General features: G+C 37.0%; 1 protein-coding gene across 5 annotated transcripts in view; it reads left to right on the top strand.

The window, feature by feature from the left end:
* glob1 (globin 1) overlaps positions 1-11,942 on the top strand; it is a 44,829-nt gene extending 32,887 nt beyond the window's left edge. For all 5 annotated transcript variants that reach the window (XM_067779722.1, XM_067779732.1, XM_067779728.1 and 2 more), the window contains exons 2-4: positions 6,069-6,314; positions 8,885-9,049; positions 11,119-11,942. In XM_067779722.1, the coding sequence (XP_067635823.1) occupies positions 6,150-6,314; positions 8,885-9,049; positions 11,119-11,256 (468 nt within the window). In that variant the 5' untranslated portion in view covers positions 6,069-6,149 and the 3' untranslated portion in view covers positions 11,257-11,942. The remainder of the gene's footprint in view (positions 1-6,068; positions 6,315-8,884; positions 9,050-11,118) is intronic.
* Positions 11,943-21,597: the final 9,655 nt, after the last annotated feature.

Below are 21,597 nucleotides of genomic sequence, written 5' to 3'. Positions count from 1 at the left end.
GCCTATTGGACGGTGTCACGTGAAATGGCCTATTTGTATGGCATTGAAATCGGCCGACCATCTGAAGATGCAAAGAAATGCGCAAGGTCACGAGCATTAGTTGTGTGGCAAGAAAGGTGGGAAGAATCAAGAAAAGGGCGTTGGAAATTCATGTTAGTTCGAAATATACTTGAATGATACAAGCGGAAGCAGGGCGAGCTAAACTACTACTTCACGCAGATATTGAGTGTGCAGGGCGTTTTCAAGGAGTATCTAAATAAGCGCAGGATAGAGGAAGATCCTTTCTGTCCATGCTGTCCCACCGAATTGGAAAACGTAGAACACATAATGTTTCATTGCCCTCGTTTTCATGGTGAAAGACTCTCTGTACACAGAGTTTTCGGAGAGGAGCCTTCCATTAGGAATTTAGTTCCCGTAATGTGCAGAGACATACAATGTTGAACTGCGGTGAGTAAAGTGACGTTCCTAGTGATGACGCGATTGATGCATGTTTAAAGGGCGCGCAGCGGAATGCGCATGAGAAGCAGTGGCGACTAAATCGCCTTTCGCAAATCTCCCTTGTCATTCTGCCTCACGGCGGTTCCATGAGATGTGGGTACATGAACAGGATTAGCCTGGCTTCATTGGGCCACTTGAGGGCAGTACGCTGCCACTACGTCCCGGAAGAAAAAAAAAGATAGGGATAGATGGAGTGGAAAAGAAGTGAGGGTAAGGACGGAGAGGGGGAAGGAAAAAGTTAAATGAAGAGTAAAAAAAAAGGTTATGGAAAAGGGAAGGGAGAGCAATAAGTAAAAACTTATGCAGAAAGACCAAAGTTAGGGCGGAAGTACATTTATAAACAAACAATTACTAGGAAATTTTCTTTTGAAAAAGAATAGCTAAATAAACCTGCACTAAAAACATTTCGCTAGAATATCAACAATTATATTGAATTTGTTATTTTGGTAAAGTGGAAGCTGTTTGTTCAAGTGGTTTAAAATTCTCATTATTCTTCAAAAAACATTAGGTTAATTAAGCTCCTATCATGTGAAATTTTATATGGAAATGTTATTTCACAATGCTTTATAAACCTTTTGTTGTTGTAATCTAGAATTTTAGCAGGCACTTTTATCCGGAAATTTCCAGAATTTTTCCTCAAGCTGTAATGGCTGCCGCCATGGTGTGGTAGTAGCGTGCTCCGCCTATCACACCAAAGATCTTGGGCTCGAGCCCCGGGCAAAGCAACATCAAAAAAATTTAGAAAAACAGTTTTTGTGTTAAAACTCGTCTGTCTTGCAGATGCCATTCAGCTAGAAGCTAAAAGTTTAAGGCAACTTTCCATGCATTTTATTAATCTCTTTCATAAGAGATGGTTCAGAATAAAAAATTTAAATAAATTTTTATTCCAATTTCATAAAAAATAAAAAATAATAATAATTAGCAGATGCTATCTGTGTTTTAATTTAAAAGGGTTACATAATAAATAAAACTCCACTATAGTCTTTAAGTTTTCTTAATACATTTGAGGTAATTGGTTTTTTGCAAAATAAGAACGCCGATAAAATTATTTTCAATAATCTACTTTTTGTCCTTTTAAAGAATCCATGAAAGATGTAAACTCTACATTCCACGCTGTCTGAGAACCTCTTTTTCAAGTTTTTTGTATATGTTTTACACCGACTCCAAACGATATCTGAATTTTTGGATGGAACATTTTCATGACACTTTCTAGACTGGACGAGCCACTGCCGATGAAAGACCCCCGGTTAAATAAAGTTTTGAAATAGGTTACTATGAATATGAATGAAGGAATTTGAAGTCAAATGGTGTCTTGCTATACGTTAGGTTAGGTTAGGTGGTAGCTGCCCTGATAAGGATAGCTCACTTGGACAATATGAAGGTCCGTTGTGATACCACATACTTACTATAAGTCCAAGCAATTCTATATGTGCAATAAAAGTTATATTAAGGTTATACTATGGTACAACTATCCTTATTCAACCTCCTTACTATTAAAGATATTCGCCGCCGATAAAAGTCGCCGCCGGCTCTGATTTTAGTCGTTTCTAGAAAGAAAGATGAGAAAGTTGCGCGTATATATTGTAACGAATTTACTGCAAATCCTCTTATTTGCAACCTTCTGCTAAGTTCGTATCACTAAACTGTTGAATAAATAACTCCAATATTTAATAATGCAAAATAGCCTTTATTCTAGTACTTCACAATAAATAACTCTACTATTGCTCGACAGATAGCGTGCTTAATCGAAACTGATTGTGGCGCCTCTACTATTGCTGCCTTTTATACTCTTTGATTTCCTCGTTGCATCTTCTAGGCGCTTCTGTTATAGAATCTACTAGTTATTTATCTGTTATAATTATAACTACAGATGTACGTGTATAGCTCTCATATGCGCGTGTGTTTGTGAGCGACACTACCACAATTATAATTGCATATCTCAGATAAGATATCTGCATGTGTTTGTGCGTTGCTTCTCCGCTTCGTGTACGTACATATGTGTAGACCTAATGATTGATTCGTTTATGTAGATACATAATGATTGATTTATGGATGTGCATACAAATCACTCTTAGCATCGGCTTAGAGATGACAGTACCCCTTAGTGTTGCTAATATTCGCAACAATATTTAAGTAATAAACATGTTCGATCCACGATAAATAGAGAGAGTGTTTTTCTAAATCGATTGGAGGCAAATTTGTAAAAAAAAAAAATTATTGCTAAAACAGACACGGGAAACTCGCAAAAATCAGAGTGTCGATATATTGTTGTTAAAGTTTTTTTGTTTTTATTTTTCGATAAGGCAATAACAATTTTTTCTAGATACAATTATACTGCTGCAATAAATCCTTTGATTGTCAATTAAAATCTAGTTGTGTGCAAATTTTTATATTAATATAGAGTATTAAATATATGGCTGTTGAGAGAAATATCGCCGTATCTCGACTGAATGCCTCATTTCAGAAGTTTTTTCATAAACGCCTCACGTTAAGGCATTTTGAATTTATGCTAATATAGGGTGTTCTCGAAGCGGTAGCACACAGCAGTCGAATTGGCGACATATTCCATTTTTTTGTATCATTTATAAATAAATATTGCTGATTTCGATTTAATAAATGTTTTGGTTATATGCAATCAAAGTGTGTCGCATGCGGTGAGAGAAATGTTTAATCACAACCAGGGTTCAGAAACACTCCTCACTGACAAATTCACTTTTTATCATTTTTGCTGAGTTCAACAAAAGTTATGATCAGGGATGTTTAAAAATGTTTATATTGAAGTGCAAATCACCTTACATATACAAAAGTATATGAACACTGAAACTTTCTTAAACTGAAAACAAAAAAATTATTTTAAATATCTAGAGAATTTTGATGCCCACCTTAAAGAATAAATTATGAATTCAATTTTTTCTCAGTGCTACAATATTTTTTAAAAATTGTTTGGTGTCAATGTGTTAGTGTGAATTTGAATATCATACCAAAGTGCCTTGGCTGCATATGGAAGGGCTTTTTCTTTGCACTTTCATTTGAAATTCAGGTACTTTCATATGAATCGAATTTATATGTGAGGGCATATGGGAGTGCTATTAAAATGTTTATTTTTTGTATTCAAAGTGTGAATTTGTATCTGTGCTATTCTTCAGGGTAAAACAAAGACAAAAGTGTTATACGTGTATAGGGGTTGAGCAATCCATGTCAATCTGTCCAGCATCTCCTTGTTAAATATTGACAACTCAACCAATTTACTTCTGTCAAATAAAGACTGAATACTTAACGAATTGTGGGTGGTGCACATGGTAATAAAAGTACTTACCCTTACCCAATGGGTACATCCGCTAATCAAAGTCTGAAGAAAATAGCTCTCATATAGTAGAAATTGAGTTAAGAATTGAAATGAAAATACATTGTTCTTTTAAAATGTTCATTTTTTCGCTTTCGCTAAATTTTATAGTGAAATATCTCTAAAAAAGGGTAATTTCCCACAATCTGGCGCAACTGTTAGGTACGTACCTACTACAAAATTCATTAATTTAGGAAAGCATTTCAATGGTCATTGTTCAAAACATTAAAATATGTTACACAGTTTTGTTTTTGTGTTAAGAGTGCTTGAGCTCATTGAAAATGTCTATTTCAATTATTTTTTCAATTAGTGAATTTATGGTGAAAGAAATACAGATTTATATAAACCAAAAGACACACAATGCTGTTGAGAAAGAAGCAAACTACAATAATAGAAAACAATCGAAACTAAAAGAGCATTCGAATTATTGGGCATGTTTCTGAATTTGATGTACAACAACTATGTCAATGATTACTTAAATTCTTATTTGCAAATGTATGTTCATCTACACGGACTTCGGCAAAGCATTTGATACCGTCAACCATGAGATACTAATTCATAAGCTTTATTTACTGGGCTTTCCGTTTCACCTATTAATGTGGCTGAAAAGCTATCTTTCTAACCGGACCCAAAAAGTCCTGTTCAAGTGCAATCTGTCGGAATCGTTCGGAGTTTTCTCCGGTGTACCCCAGGGAAGTCATCTAGGCCCTTTGCTCTTTACCCTTTTCATTAATGACTTGCCACAGACAATATTATATTCCCATACTATAATGTATGCGGATGATGTAAAACTTTGCTACACTTACTTTCCTACCGATTTGAGTTCCTTAGATATTCTTCAGGCCGAATTGGACTCGTTCCAATGTTGGTGCACAACAAATTTACTAGCTTTAAATTGCTCTAAATGTAAGCATATGACATTTCACCGAGTGAAGCCAGCATTGAAACCTTATGTAATAGATGGTACGCCTTTAGAGTGTATATCTATTGCAAACGATCTAGGTGTCCTTTTTGATCCGAAACTGAATTTTAACATGCATATTTCATCTATTGCCAACAAAGCGTTGGATGTACTTGGATTTGTAAAAAGATGGGCTAAGGTTCTTTACACATCGCTGGTTCGTCCAATACTCGAGTATTGCTCATGCGTTTGGTCCCCTGTTTCTCAAAAGCATATAAAGCGTCTTGAGTCAGTTCAAAAGCAATTTTTGATATTCGCATTGCGAACTCAAGTCTCCACCTTCCTCCATACAGAAGTAGACTTCTTCTTATTAACTTACCCACTCTGGAAAATCGGAGAATATTACTGGGGGTATTGTTCATCCATAAGCTCATTATTGGAGAAATTGATTCTGCGGACCTTCTCAGCCGCTTGTTTTTTTCGGTTCCCCTTAGAATATCCAGACACTACGTTCCTTTTTATTTACCCCATTGTCGACAAAACTTTGCTAAAAATAATCCTTTTCTTATCTGGTGCGCGCACTACAATGACTTGTATAGCTGTATCAGTCTTGAATGTACTTTTGCCACTATACGTAATGCAATACTTGCCTATCTAATCTAAGAGATATAAGCTAATGTAATATGCCGGCATTTATTTCTTCCGTAAAAAACAGGCACGATCTCGTATAAGGATGGAGGAACATTTATCAACATGTATCATTAAGAAGGAATCAAGACAGTACTGTCTTGATTGGAATCTGGTGCATTCCAACAACGTTAAAAACATGCTTTTTCATGAGTCACTGACCGGAATCGTATGCATTCCGGCAGTATAATCTTATGGGTCAGGCATCGAGCTGATTGGAATCCGGTGCATTCCAACAACACAGGTTATGTTACTTTTTTATGCCTTGTGATGGCGTATCCTCATTACACTACTCTTAGCACTGCCGGATTCCCATGACATGCTGATTGGAATCTTGTTGCATTCCGCCAGTATAAGATCTCGGTATAAGATCTTATTTCTGCTCATATTTCTTATTATTACTATATTCTGAAATTAAAGTGTAATGTTCAATAATATATCTTTGTTTATAATATAAAATTGTTGAAATCTCGATATGTCTTAAATTTTAACTTTTGAGTTGTATATTTATATATCTTTTATATTATGCAGTCGACCATAGTTTATCATCCACTTTAAATAATAAATAAATAAATAAATAAATAAAAATAAATATATAAATTCTTACTATTGCGCAATTTTTCGTTATTTTTTTTACAGAATCAACAAAATATAAAACACGAGCTTAACATAATTTTTTATATTTACAAAAGTATATAAACGTAAATAAATATCACAAAAATGGCACTAAACGCTGAAGATATTGTAGAGATCAAGAAGACGTGGGCTATTCCAGTTGCCACACCAACTGACTCCGGTGCAGCGATACTGCTCAGATTTTTCACAAAATATCCGTCCAATTTGGAAAAATTTCCCTTCCGCGATATACCAGTGGCAGAATTGCAAGTAAGTATGTATTTATAATATACAAGTTTCGTTTTATTTTTGGAATATTTCAAGTAGGGTCATACAAGTTCAAAACACATCACGAGATGTAAGGGGTGGATGTTCGTCGAGTTGGGCTTTGAGCGTACATTGTCCTGCGCGAATGTTGCAGGAGGGCGTAAAGCCGAAAGCTGCTTCCTTTTTTCACCTAATAAAGTAAATAAAGAGCAAAAATTTTAATAGACATGCTTATAACTTGTGTATACTTCCCGTTAATTCGGCATCCACATGCCCGGCTGCGTCTCGTGACAAGATACGTTGTCAGGAGAGGGTGTTCCCCGCGTTCGGATTTGAGTGAAACTCAATGGATACGTTGTTGATAATGAGCGCATTCTGAATATAATAACCAGAACAGCGACAATTACACTTTGACTAGCAGGCAAATTATCGAATCCAGTGTGCTCAATGGTCTTTGAAGCCCAACAACGTAAATGGCGCAATTTACAAATGTGTTTAAGTATCTGCTGTGATATTAGCTTTATTCCATGCTGTAAATGAATCATTTTAATCGGTCACATCAAGATACTCTGCAAATCTTCAAATTTACATATGCCATGTTTAAGCTCTTCAATGTGGCGCTGTTCTATAGCTAGCTTGCCATTAGTAATAATTATATAGGCGTGACGGAGGTGACAGCTGTCTGCGTGTATGTGTACACGTCGCAGAGTGTGAGAGGTGTGTGTATGGAATCAAACGCATCATGCGAAAGACTTGTACGAGTCGTTTATAACCTGTTGTCGGTCCCGAAATGTTACCTCAAGGCAAGCAGTTAAATGTTTAATAAAATCAGAAATAATATGATGGAAGGGGTATGAGCGGTTGACCCCACAGTTATTGAAAGCAGTGGACGTTTCCTTGTTCTTTTTGGTGCGTTGCGGTGAAGTGTCGAAAAAGTTTTTTTTTAACCAAAAGTAAACTTTTTCCCGTGCGCGTAAGATCCTGTAAGGACCAAAGTCGAAGAATTTGCTTTGGGACAAAATGTTCATAAACCTATACATAGTTAGCGTTCGGCAAACCAAATATTTAAAACATAGACGGATCCAGCCAGACAAAAGGGTCGAAGGTATTTCGTATGTATGATTGGCTGGGATACAAGCGCGCATAAACAAACGCTTTCGGCGAGCACAGCGAAATATTCAGTTTATCATTTTTCAACAAACCAATCTATTATTTTCAACCATATTCGAGTTTTCATCCACTCCCATTCAAGCAACAGTGTCTTTGCAACTGATTAGTCAAGATACAAGAAACTCAACAAATGATTTTTTTTTTATTTAATGATTTGGGAAAAATTTAAACAACGTGACATCAAGATGGACAAGGCGACAGCTATTTCGATTATACCTTGTAAATCTCTTCAAAGCCTTTTCTCCCGGGAGTGGGATTTGAACCCGCACCCCTACGATGGTTGTTGTATTACAAATGCATTCAGCCACGTCATGCCTTAGTTGTTAGATTTTTTTTCATCTTTCATCTTATTGCATCTATCTTCCTCCGAAAATCTTTCCCCTTCCACTCCCTCTCCCACTCCCATTCAAATTCCCACTCCCAGTTACACCCCGCCCGATTCCTACCCATATTCACAACCCACACCTCTCCCATATATGGAATCTCTATACCAAATATTAAATACCTGCTTCAAAGTATTGAGTGGAGGGGGCGTGGCACAGCGGTCAAGCCGTTTTTGAGATTTAGCGAGCCTAATGCACACCACTTCATTTTGGTTCTGATCGAAGACAGTTAAAGGGCGCCGCACTTTTATGAACGTGTAGTTTTATCTATAGAGATTCAAAAAGTTTAAGTTGCATTTTTTTATGTATGTTGAAGCCGCCTCCATCACCACTAGACTGCGGCAATTCGTATGCGCAGCCGTGGGCGGCGAATGGAAGGCGCCAACGAAGGCCGAACTGCCATCGTAACCAACAAGATTCCATTCGACAGTCTGTCTTCATTAGCCTACAATCACGGATGTGCTCGTGTGTACATATATTTATTTTGAATATCAAAAGTTAATTTTCTAGTGTAGCGAAGATAAGCCACTGATTATTCAATGTCTTATGCGCGAAATCGGCAATATTTGCCGATATCACGTTTAAATTTTGGTCCCGGTATTACCCCCAAAAGGGGAAGACTTCAGAAAATAATTTGATTGATTAATAAGGACCATCCTGTGTTGTTGCATTAACGACAAAGACACTCCCGTAAGGTTTTGGGGAGTATTATCGCTGTTGGTGGCCCTTTGCCGGAGATACATAGATCCGGTACATTCCGGTAAAAAAGCACCATTAAGATACTAGCCCGACTATCTCAGGAACGATTAATATAGCCACACTAAACCTTCCAGCCATCCCCTTCCGATCCCCCTATTTCCATAAGGAGCTTAGGGTAGCCAGTGCCTCGCCTGCTAAATATGAGTATGATACATTCATATTTGTAACAGGATTGCCCTCACGTAGGTTGAGGTTGCGGAAGCTTTGAGGCTATACATATATTGATTTATTGATTGATTAACTTCTTTTCTCCCTTTCTAGAACAGCGCACGCTTTCGCGCTCATTGCGGTCGCATTATGAAAACTTTTGACCAATCAATCAGCCAGTTGGAAGAAGAAGGTGGCCTAGAAAAGATTCAAGAAATATGGCAAGAAGTTGCGCGATCACATGTACAACGTCATAATATTGCGAAACCTTCATATTATGTAAGTATGCTTTCACAATCACTATCCGAATCACTATAAGTACCACTGTTATCATCATGACTACCTCTGTTCCTATCACTATCATTACCGCAATGACTATGTAGTGAACATAACTATTGTTATTACAGTGGCCATGATTACGACCTTGACTGCGACTACGACTATGACTGTGACGAAGACTACGACTACGACCATAGCTTTTTTTCTTGGACGTTGTGTGCAGCGAACTGCCCTCAAGTGGCCCAATGAAACAAGGCTAATCCAGTTAATGTATCCGCAATCCGTAGCACCAGAGTTAGGCATAATACCAGAGTGGGAATGTGGTCTAATCGCCGCATGCATCAATCGTGTCTTAACTAGAAACGTTGTTTTGTTCAACGCTCTATGTGTCCGCACGTTAGGGGAATTAAAAAAGTCGCGGAAGGTTCCTCCCCAAAACCTCTGTGTACAGAGAAACGAGGACAATACAACCTTACGTGTTCTACGTTTTCCAATTCTATGGGAGAGTGTGGCAAGAATGGCTCCTCCTTTATTCTACGCTTATTTTAATATTCCTTACAACCGCCGCGCCCTCTTAAAGTCTGTTTGACATGGTTGGTTAGTTTTTCCGTGCTTTCGCTCACATCATTGCGCTACATTCCAAATTAACGTGAAAGTCCAGTGCCATTTTCTCAATTCTTCTTTCCTTCATTGTCACTTAACATTGCTCCGGACGTTCCGCTTTTCTTTGCATCTGCAGATGGTCACCCGATGTCCAATGACATACAGATCGACCATTTCACTTGACAGCAGATGAACGGGGATTTTCCGCGATAAAACAAGAAGCGCATCGTCGGACACCGTCCGACATACACCTGCTAATCATATGACAGTAATGTGATATGTATTCGGTCGTATGGCAGATAACTAGCATCTTTGATGGGGCATTTTAGATCCGTGCCGCACTTGTGCTGCATATAATATTATAGAGTTGGTTACGTTGGACAATAGCTTACGGGTAGCTTCGCCTGGGCCCCCGATGTTGGGCATTATTCGTATTAGAGCTTCCATTAACTTAAGAAATTTTATCTCCCGCTGCCCTAATGAAGTCCTTAAAGGTTAGTTTTGAGTGAATGTTTACTCATAAATATTTCAAGTACGAATTTGAATGTATTTGATAATCTCCTATAGTTAGGACCAAGTCCGTCCGCTATGAGCTCACTATAATCACTTCTATTTATTGATAGCCGTCTCCAGCGCCAACTTCATACGGCTACATTACATAATTCTTGAAGCAGATCCATGCATAGCTGGCAATTTGCGTACCTCCGGGAAGGTCGATTTATAGCACACCTTCATAGATCACATTCCATATCATTGGCGCTAGAATACATCCCTGAGGGATACCGCTCGTGATGTTGTGCTTTCTTGGTCCCTTATCCATATCAAAGAGGAGGACTCTGCTAAAATAGCTACCAATTAGTCTACGCAGGTAAGCATGTGTGCCAAAGTTTCGTAGCACTCGTTACCTGCAACCAATTCGCAGTGTTAAAAGCATCTCTTATATGCAAAGTAATCAGTGCACAGAGCTTCCTTTTATTTGGCCTCCAGTTGTGGCTTCAATGGCTACACGGACAACTATTTGTATTGCATATATTTGGCAAGCCAAAGATCCTTTCCCTCTTTTCCTACTTAAGAGGTGCTTAAGAGACTTTCTTCGCTTCTTTCGCTATGTCTATTACTATATCAATCTTTATCTCTAGCAATATTACTATCAATATTGTAGGATAATGTTCGCAACTCTGCCAAAATGCAACGCTAGGCCAAAAGCAACGCCAACGGCTCAACAGCAATCGACAGTCGCTGGAGGATAATAAAAGCCGTCGGAACGTTGGGATTGCTCGCACATTGTAATTTTAATTTGCTAAATTATCCAAAATGTCATAACCTAAATTCTTTAAATTTAAATATCGCCTGCCAATTTATTTTCCGCCTAAAGTGGCCGCTCATAACCCTTCCTTTCACTATCAAAATTAATCTCAACTCAAATATAAATTAAACTACAATTCTAATTTCAAATTCCATTTCAGGAACTACGTGAGGCTATTGTGGAAGTTCTTATTGAAGCGTGTAACCTGAACGAGCGTCAAACAGAAGCATGGAACAAATTATTAGATATTGTATACGATATAATTTTCAAAAAGTACGATGAAATGGGGGCTCAATAATGCTGGAATGGATGCAAGAAGCCGGCGGAATGTTGAATTTGCAGTACACATACCAACACACTAATTTACACGTGAATGTGTGTGAGACTTTGAAGAACAAATATTTATGTATATATAAAATCACACACACACACACACATGCATATATATATGCAAGTATACACATTTAGGGAATATAAACGTTGACGCTTTAACCTGCTTTTTGTAGCCAAAGACTTTATTGTGAAGGTAAAGATTAGAACAAAGAAAAACAGTAATAGTTATAAAAAAATCCTGAAACATTCATACATATCTGTAAAAAAAATTATTACACTAAACAAGTAAAATAAATTGTACCTTTTATCAAGTTTTATCTTTACATTTCAGTAGCCAGAGTAAATAATTACAGTGCTGATGGTGCATTTATGCTTTTTTTGTTCAACTTGACTTTACTACAATCTCTAAAATATGTATATTCAGAGCTGAAGTGTTTTTAATGTATAAGTTTTCTTTAATCCAAAGCCTCTTTTGTTAACAATGAAAATATTCTGTACTTTTAACGTTTATGTTTACCTTTTCAGAACACTTTGTTTCTTAACTTTGTTTTTTTGTGAATATAAAATAAATAAAATTCAAAATGTAAGAAAGTACACAAATAAAAATCTTATAGTAAATAAAGTGTATTTAAACATTTGAAAAAGTCGAAATTATTCATAATTTTTACAAATAAATATGGGAAACGGAATAAGGTGAGTAAGAGATTAAAATCCTTCAACTCATCCATCATTTGTTTGGTTTCCCAACGAGCTGCTCTATTGTTGCATATTTGCGATCGCATATCGTACGATCCTCCTAGCACTTCGAAAAAAAAAAGTTACTAGTACCAAGTATTTACTCAAAAGCTTAATCTGTAAACAGATTATTCACATTACCTAGCTAAAGCCATACCCATTAGCGCAGCTTTTAAAACAGACAACCACGGCTCGTTACTGCAAGACTTGGAATGCTCTTCCCGTCTCCAAAGGTGGACCGAATATGATCTGTTTTTTTTTTTTTTTTTGTTGTAGCGATAAGGACACTCCGCGAAGGCCTTGGAGAGTGTTATTGATGTTGATGGTCCTTTGCCGGATGCAGAAACAGGATTCGCCACGGGTAGGTGAAGTTGACAACTGGTCAAATTATTTGTCTGGTCGGCCAGCGTCGGTGCAATACAGGAACGTAACACCTAAACCCAAAAAAACAAACAGGTCCTCAGTGATACCCAGAAACAGACGTCGGACGTCTGTGCCAGGAATTGCCCGGCGAACCCAGTAGTTTTTAAAGAAATAAACCTAAGTCGCAGAAGAGATACGCACTCTCCCTAAGGAGACGTGCATCACTCTACCTCAACTTCGATCTTCACATCCAGAATCTACCCCGACATACATAATGAACTGTAAAGACTACTATAAATCTATGGATGTTGGCCCTTGGTCCACTCATTAGACTTATTTTCTGTCTGTTCGATGCTGTTTGGCCATGTAGCTCTTGAAATTGTACAGCTCGTTGTGTTTTCCACTTTGACAGAACTTTCTACATATAACAAGTAAAGGTGTCTAAGTTCGTGTGTAACCCAACATTATATACTCAGCATGAGCACCAATTGCACATTTCATTTCAGATAAATTATTTTTCTACTTAAAACGTGGCACCGCCTGTTTAAAAAAAATGTCTCCCCATTTCCTATTACTATAAAACTTGTTAAGTGAAATATCATTGATTCTATGAACTATGAACTATTTCTTGCTAAGTTATGCTTACTAATCTAGTCTACGACCCTTTTAAACTTGTTTTAAATCTAAGTTACCGTGATTTTTAACCAATCTCGTACACATAGAAAAGCGGCTCACTTCACTAGTCTGATGCTAAGTAAATGAAGCCACAACAACAATAAAGCAGGCAGTCACTTGTGTCTACATAAACGAATCAATCATTATGTGTACACATATATACGTACACGCACATCACAGAGTATAACAGGAGGTAAAGCTGAGAATGGGAGTGAGTTCGATTTAAGCACGCTATCTGTCGAGAAGTAGAAGTGTTATTTTGAAGTACTTTAATAAAGGCCATTTTGCATTATTGCATAGGGGAGTTATTTATTCAACAGTTTAGTGATTCGAACGTTAGTAGAAGGTTGCAAATAAGAGAAATTGCACTAAATTCGTTACAATATATTCAACGTGTTCTTTGAAACTCAAACTATTACCCATAAATACCACTAGATACTTGTAACTTTGGACCCATTCCAGCTGTGACCCTGAAAGTAAAACTTATCTCATTCAACTTCCTCCCTAAATCTAGGCTTTCTTACTACTATACATTTTGTTTTTTGCACATTAATACACAATTGGTTCATACACAACCATTCATATACAGCAAGTAAATCTTCATTAATCTTGCCAAACCCAACTTGCACATCCTTTTCCCTTAAATAAATCAGTGTATCATCGGCAAACATATGTATTTTGCAATGATGTAATACTCCTGGCAAATCGTTAATATACATTATGAACAACAACGGACCTTATTTAATTCCTTGTGGAACACCATGTTTTACTTCTAACTCCTGTGAAACTTTATTATTAAATCTTACAGTTTGATATCTGTTACTTAGATAATCTTCTATCCATTCATAAACTCTTCCAGTGATGTTATATAATTTCCTTAATTTTTCAACAACAGATTCCTATTAATAGTTTCAAATGCTTTTTTGTAGTCTAGAAAAACTGCTAGTACACCTTCACCTCCGTCAATGGCCCTTAACCAGTCTTCTATAACTAGTTGAAAAGCCAATTTTGTACTGTGTTTCTCTCTAAAGCCTGACTGGCGCTTTGTAAGTAATCCATTTTCAGATATATGCTTAAGCAATGTTTCTTGTACAATAGTTTCAATGACTTTCTATCACTGGAAGGGTATTAATTGGCCTCAGGTCATTGCAATGCACACTTCCCTTGATTTTGGCGATGGGCACAATCCCTGACGTTTTTAGTGCATGCGGCATACTTCCTTGTGTAAGTGACTGCTGTACAAGACTAGTTACTTCGTCACTCACCACTTCCCACAGTTTTTTAATTGTATCACGACTTATTCCACCAGGGTCATTCATATTTTTTAAGTTTTTTACTATTTTTGTAATAGATTCCTTATGTACTTCTGGGAATTCACATAATGTAGCATATCTAGCTCTCTCTTCCATTTCATAGGTATTTACATTAGGGATATTTTGCACTATCTCCTCCACACTACCGACAAAAAACTGATTTAATCTATTAGCTATTTCAGAAGCATCAAATACCTGTTCGTTTTCAATTATCAAGCTATTCATTGGCTTAGACTCAACTTTATATAACGTTTTAAGATATTTCCAAAGTTTCTTCGGATCTTTCTTTAGTTTTTCAAAACTATCTTCATTATACTTCATTTTCGCATTTCTCCAGACGCTAGTAAATTTATTTCTTTTTTGCTTATATTGCTCCCACGCTTCAAATTGCCCATATCCCGTTCTTTCAACAGAAGAAACCTGTTATAAGCAATAAAACCCTTTCCACCATATGTTGTATATATTTAATTTTCTTCCCTGCTGTATACCCTCAGTTGGTATTTGTTTAAACACCTGATACCTACACCCACAATCAGGACTCAACCTTTCTTCACTTCTTAACTTATCCTGTACTACTCTGGACACCACTTGGCAATCAATCTTTCCCTTCATAAGAAACTTTGTTTGGTTATCTTTATAATAGGTAAGAAACCCTTCAATATCAATACTTACTTACTTACTTAATTGGCGCTTAACCGTCTAAACGGTTATGGCCGTCCAAAAAGACGCGCCAGTCGCTCCTTCGCTCCTCCAACCGGCGCCAATGGGTCACACCAAGAGAGTTTAAATCGTTTTCCACCTGGTCCTTCCAACGGAGTGGGGGCCGCCCTCTACCTCTGCTTCCATAGGCGGGTACCGATAGAAACACTTTCTTGGCCGGAGCGTCATCATTCATTCGCATAAAATGGCCTAGCCAGCGCAGCCGCTGCGTTTTAATTCGCTGGACTATGTTGATGTCTGCGTATAGCTCGTACAGCTCATCATTAAATCTTCTTCGGTACTCGCCATCGCCAACGCGTAGAGGTCCATAAATCTTTCGAAGAACTTTTCTCTCGAACACTCCCAAAGCCGCTTCATCTGCTGTTGTCATGGTCCATGCTTCTGCCCCATATAGCAGGACGGGTACGATAAGTGACTTGTAGAGTATGATTTTCGTTCGCCGAGAGAGGACTTTACTTTTCAATTGCCTACCTAGTCCAAAGTAGCATTTATTGGCAAAATTGATTCTTCGCTTGATTTCAGTGCTGATGTTGTTGCTAGTGTTGATGCTGGTTCCCAAATAAACGAAGTCTTTTACTATTTCGAAATTATGGCTGCCAACAGTAGCGTGGTTGCCAAGGCGCGTATGCGCTGACTCTTTGCTGGATGACAACAGGTACTTCGTTTTTCCTCATTCACCATCAAACCCATCTTTACCGCTTCTTTTTCAATATCAATACCAAGTATATAATGATCCGATATCCTTGGCGTTTGTAATACCGTACATTCTAAGTTCCTATTATCAGTTATGACCAAATCAATCAGGGTTTCACTGTCTCGGGTCACTCTAGTAGCACGAAATTTGTTTCATACCTGTTCCCCTAGCACATGATTTAAACTTTCTGGTATAGTAATCATCTTCTTTGAACCAATCGATATTAAAATCTCCTCCAATAATACAATCCTTTCTACTGCTATCTAACAGCTCTTCCATTATCAAACAGAACTCATCAGTAAATTCACCTTTACTATAACTTGGAAATTTATAAACACCCGCAAGCGTACCTATTTCGTCTCCCTTAAAAAGTAACTTAATGGCCAATATTCACCATTCTTTTTGTTTGCTTTGATTTTTTACTACTCTATACGACAATTCTTGATTTGCATATATCACTATTCCTCCTGTAAGTACAGAATCTGAATCGCATCTTATGCTAGTGTATACATCAATATCTACTAACGCATCATCATCAACATCAGTTACGTGAGATTCAAAAATTATTGCAATGATAGGCCGAACTTCATAAAGAAATACTGATACAATTTCTCTTTTAGCAATCAAACCGTTAACATTTAAAACTATTCGACGCCAATCAAATTCTTCTACATTGCGCCTCATTTGCCTGATTTGCTATATGCATTCATACCTAACTGCCCTTCTTTTAATACTTTTTTTTTTTTTGACAATTGTTTTTGTTTTATCGGCCTATTGATAAATGATTCAAGGTTCGATTCGAGCTCAAGGCCAGAACAATAATTTTTTTCTAATTATTGTTATTTTTTAATTTTTCTAAATTTGAAAAATTGTATTTTGTTTTTGGAGTAGTAAGTAGAAAATGATGATGAAGGCTTAGCACCCTTCGAAATGGATCTATCTGCGCAGCTATGGCAGGTTGTCTGAAAAAATTTCTACGTACTATTCCAAAAACAAAATACAATTTTTCAAATTTAGAAAAATTAAAAAATAACAATAATTAGACAAAAATTATTGTTCTGGCCTTGAGCTCGAATCGAACCTTGAATTATTTTTCTTTGATATACAGGACATATACTGCTGAGTACATTATGGTTATAAACCAAACTTAAATTAAGCTTACTGTTTGCCTTCACACAGTTCATACATTTTAATACTTACTCTTTGTACTCCCTTGCCAGATGTTCTTCACCACATTTAACGCAAATTTTTTCGCCCTTACATACACCACTTCCATGGTCATACGCATAGCATTTCATGCACCGTGATAATGCCAAATACTCCTGAACTTTACACCTCTGCCAGTTGATTTTTACTTTTCCTTCCTCCATAATTCTTCGAAATGTTAGCTGATCACTTTCCAGTAGAATTATGTTTGCATTTCTTGTTTTTTTATTTATTTTTACTTCGATTTCCGATGGTTAATTCTGGGTTTCGATTTTTCTCGCCATCTTCCAATACATCTTCAACGCCGTATATTCTTAACTTTGGTTTCTTCCATTCTGATATCTTAGCTTCATGTTCTTTTCCCATCTTCTTTATAACTTCAGTATTTATTTTCTAAATTTCGTCCTTGGTCTTGCAAGTTATTGCAATGCCACCATGTTTAATTTTTCTAACATTTTGAATTCCAACCTTCATTTCTTTTGGATTCAATTTTTCTTTGCATGCCTTCTTAGTAACTTCACTTGTTTGACTTTGTTTTTTTGGTTGTATAAGTATAATTTTTTCATTTCTCTCCGCAACCTTCTTTGCATATGATAGCATGTTTTCCTTGTTGTTGCCAGTGTTTTTGTGTTTCTTCATTATCTCGGTTAACTTGCTTGTCGCCATTTTTTCCATAGCTACCTTCATGGTTCCCATCATCTCACTCATAATTTTCTTCACGGAAGTATCTACCATATTTACATACTGGCCATTGCAGTCATTGCACATCCATTTCAGGTTTTTTTTTTTTTAATCATCCTCATCTCCGTTGATTTTATGTTCACGCAATTAGCATGAAACCACTTTTGGCATACCCCTTCACAACCAATACATTCACAACCAATACAGTCCCAGAGGGTGGTATGTATTTTGTTCCAGTCCCATTCCGAGTCTCAGTCCCAGTCCCACTCCGAGTCTCAGTCTCAGTCCCAGTCCCAGTCCATCGCTGGTCTACTTCCCGGAAAAAAACATCGTAAATACTAATATAGGCAAATTTATATACCAAATAACTGTGTGTCTACTTTTATACTCAGTTGAGCAGAGCTAACAGAGTATATTAAGTTTGATTGGATAACGGTTGGTTGTACATATATAAAGGAATCGAGATAGATATAAACTTCCATATATCAAAATAATCAGGATCGAAAAAAAATTTGATTGAGCCATGTCCGTCCGTCCGCCCGTCCGTCCGTTAACACGATAACTTGAGTAAATTTTGAGGTATCTTGATGAAATTTGGTATGTGGAGTCCTGAGCACTCATCTCAGATAGCTATTTAAAATGAACGAAATCGGACTATAACCACGCCCACTTTTTCGATATCGAAAATTTCGAAAAACCGAAAAAGTGCAATAATTCATTACCCAAGACAGATAAAGCGACGAAACTTGGTAGATGAGTTGAACTTATGACGCAAAATAGAAAATTAGTAAAATTTTGGACAATGGGCGTGGCACCGCCCACTTTTAAAAGAAGGTAATTTAAAATTTTGCAAGCTGTAATTTGGCAGTCGTTGAAGATATCATGATGAAATTTGGCAGGAACGTTACTCCTATTATTATATGTACGCTTAATAAAAATTAGCAAAATCGGAGAAGGACCACGCCCACTTTAAACAAATTTTTTTTAAGTAAAATTTTAACAAAAAATTTAATATCTTTACAGTATATAAGTAAATTGTGTCAACATTCAACTCCAGTAATGATATGGTGCAACAAAATACAAAAATAAAAGAAAATTTCAAAATGGGCGTGGCTCCGCCCTTTTTCATTTAATTTGTCTAGGATACTTTTAACGCCATAAGTCGAACAAAAATTAACCAATCCTTGTGAAATTTGGCAGGGACATAGATTCTATGACGATAACTGTTTTTTGTGAAAATGGGTTGAAATCGGTTGATGTCACGCCCATTTTTTATACACAGTCGTCCGTCTGTCCTTCCGCATGGCCGTTAACACGATAAATTGAGCAAAAATCGACATATCTTTAATGAACTTAGTTCACGTGCTTACTTGAACTCACTTTATCTTGGTATGAAAAATGAACGAAATCCGATTATGACCACGCCCACTTTTTCGATATCGAAAATTACGAAAAATGAAAAAAATGCCATAATTTTATACCAAATACGAAAAAAGGGATGGAACATGGTGAGGTAATTGGATTGGTTTATTGACGCGAAATATAACTTTAGAAAAGTAGAAGAAAATGAAAAAGTTCTGCAGGGCGAAATAAAAAACCCTTAAAATCTTGGCAGGTATTATTTATATAAATAAATTAGCGGTATCCAACAGATGATGTTCTGGGTCCCCCTGGTTCACATTTTGTTCGATATCTGGAAAACGCCTTCACATATACAACTACCACCACTCCCTTTTAAAACTCTTATTAATACCTTTAATTTGATACCCAAATCGTACAAACCCATTCTAGAGTCACCCCTGGTCCACCTTAATGGCGATATTTCGAAAGGGCATCCACCTATAGAACTAAGCCTCACGCCCTTTTAAAATACTCATTAACACCTTTCATTTGATACCCATATTGTACAAACAAATTCTAGAGTCACCCCTGGTCCACCTTTATGGCGATATCTCGAAAATGCGACCACCTATACAACAACCACCACTCCCTTTTAAAACCTTCATAAATACCTTTAATTTGATACCCATATCGTACAAACACATTCTAGAGTCACCCCTGGTCCATCTTTATGGCGATATTTCGAAACGCCGTCCACCTATAGAACTATGGCCCACTCCCTTTTAAAGTACTCATTAACACCTTTCGTTTGATGCCCATATTGTACAAACAAATTCTAGGGTCACCCCTGGTCCACCTTTATGGCGATATCTCGAAACGGCGTCCATCTGTGGAACTAAGGATTACTCCCTTTTAAAATACTCATTAACACCTTTCATTTGATACCCATATCGTCCAAACGCATTCTAGAGTCACCCCTGGTCCACCTTTATGGCGATATCTCGAAAATGCGACCACCTATACAACAACCACCACTCCCTTTTAAAACCTTCATTAATACCTTTAATTTGATACCCATATCTTACACACGCATTCTAGAGTCACCCCTGGTCCACCTTTATGGCGATATCTCGAAAATGCGACCACCTATACAACAACCACCACTCCCTTTTAAAACCTTCATTAATACCTTTAATTTGATACCCATATCGTACACACGCATTCTAGAGTCACCCCTGGTCCACCTTTATGGCGATATCTCGAAAATGCGACCACCTATACAACAACCACCACTCCCTTTTAAAACCTTCATTAACACCTTTCATTCGATACCCATATCGTACAAACACATTCTAGAGTCACCCCTGGTCCACCTTTATGGCGATATCTCGAAACGGCGTCCACCTATGGAACTAAGGATTACTCCCATTTATTTATTTATTTATTTATTTATTTATTTATTTATTTATTTATTTATTTAAGCCAATTAAAAAAGAATCTTATAGGCTAATTATAAAAGTGTAAAGTAGTTAATAATGTATAATAATATAAATTACCTTACTTATAAAAAGTATTTAAAATACTCAGAAAGCCTTCTTTCGAACAAGAAAAATCTATCTCACAAAATTTAGAAATTCTATTGAACTCAATTAAGGCTCTAGTAATTGGAGCATTCCTCGCATAAAGAGCCCTGAGAACACCAATATGAAAAAACTCAGAAGCACGAAGAGCTCTAGCTCATTAATTTCTTTTGATACCCATATTGTACAAAAAATTCTAGGGTCACCCCTGGTCCACCTTTATGGCGATATCTCGAAACGGCGTCCACCTGTGGAACTAAGGATTACTCCCTTTCAAAATACTCATTAACACCTTTCATTTGATACCCATATCGTACAAACGCATTCTAGAGTCAACCCTGATCCACCTTTATGACTATATCCCTAAATGGCGTCCACCTATAGAACTATGGCCCACTCCCTCATAAAATACTCTTTAATGCCTTTCATTTGATACACATGTCATACAAACACATTCCAGGGTTTCCCTCGGTTCATTTTCCTACATGGTTATTGTCCCTTATGTTGTCACCATAGCTCTCAACTGAGTATGTAATGTTCGGTTACATCCGAACTTAATCTTCCTTACTTGTTTTTTCTTGTAATCTGTATGAAAATGTTCACATTTTCTAGATTAATACGAGATAAATAAATAAATAAATATATTTCAGGCAAACCGAATGGGACGTATATAAATAGGTATGTGGGTATTATTGATTCATGTCTTTATTTCGGCTTCGCATGCATATTTACCAATTTTGCAAGGTTGATGCGACTAAATCAAATATAACAATGAACTTTAGAGCTCTCAGCAACAGCTTTCATTTGATATCCATAATACACACACATTCTAGGGGTACCCGGGTCCACGTTTTGGGCTATATCTCGAGACCCTAGCCCCCCCCCCGTAATATGAAAATTATCCTTCTATTATCGGAATCAGTGGAGGATAAATATCTAGGGATCACACTGGATAGAACCCTCACGTGGAATGCTCATTTGGATGCTATCCTAAACAA

This window comes from Eurosta solidaginis, chromosome 1 (assembly GCF_040869045.1).
Source record: "Eurosta solidaginis isolate ZX-2024a chromosome 1, ASM4086904v1, whole genome shotgun sequence".
In the NCBI taxonomy this organism is placed as follows: Eukaryota; Metazoa; Arthropoda; class Insecta; order Diptera; family Tephritidae; genus Eurosta; species Eurosta solidaginis.
The sequence above is the reverse complement of the archived record's forward strand: the minus strand, read 5'-3'. Positions and strand labels throughout refer to the sequence as shown.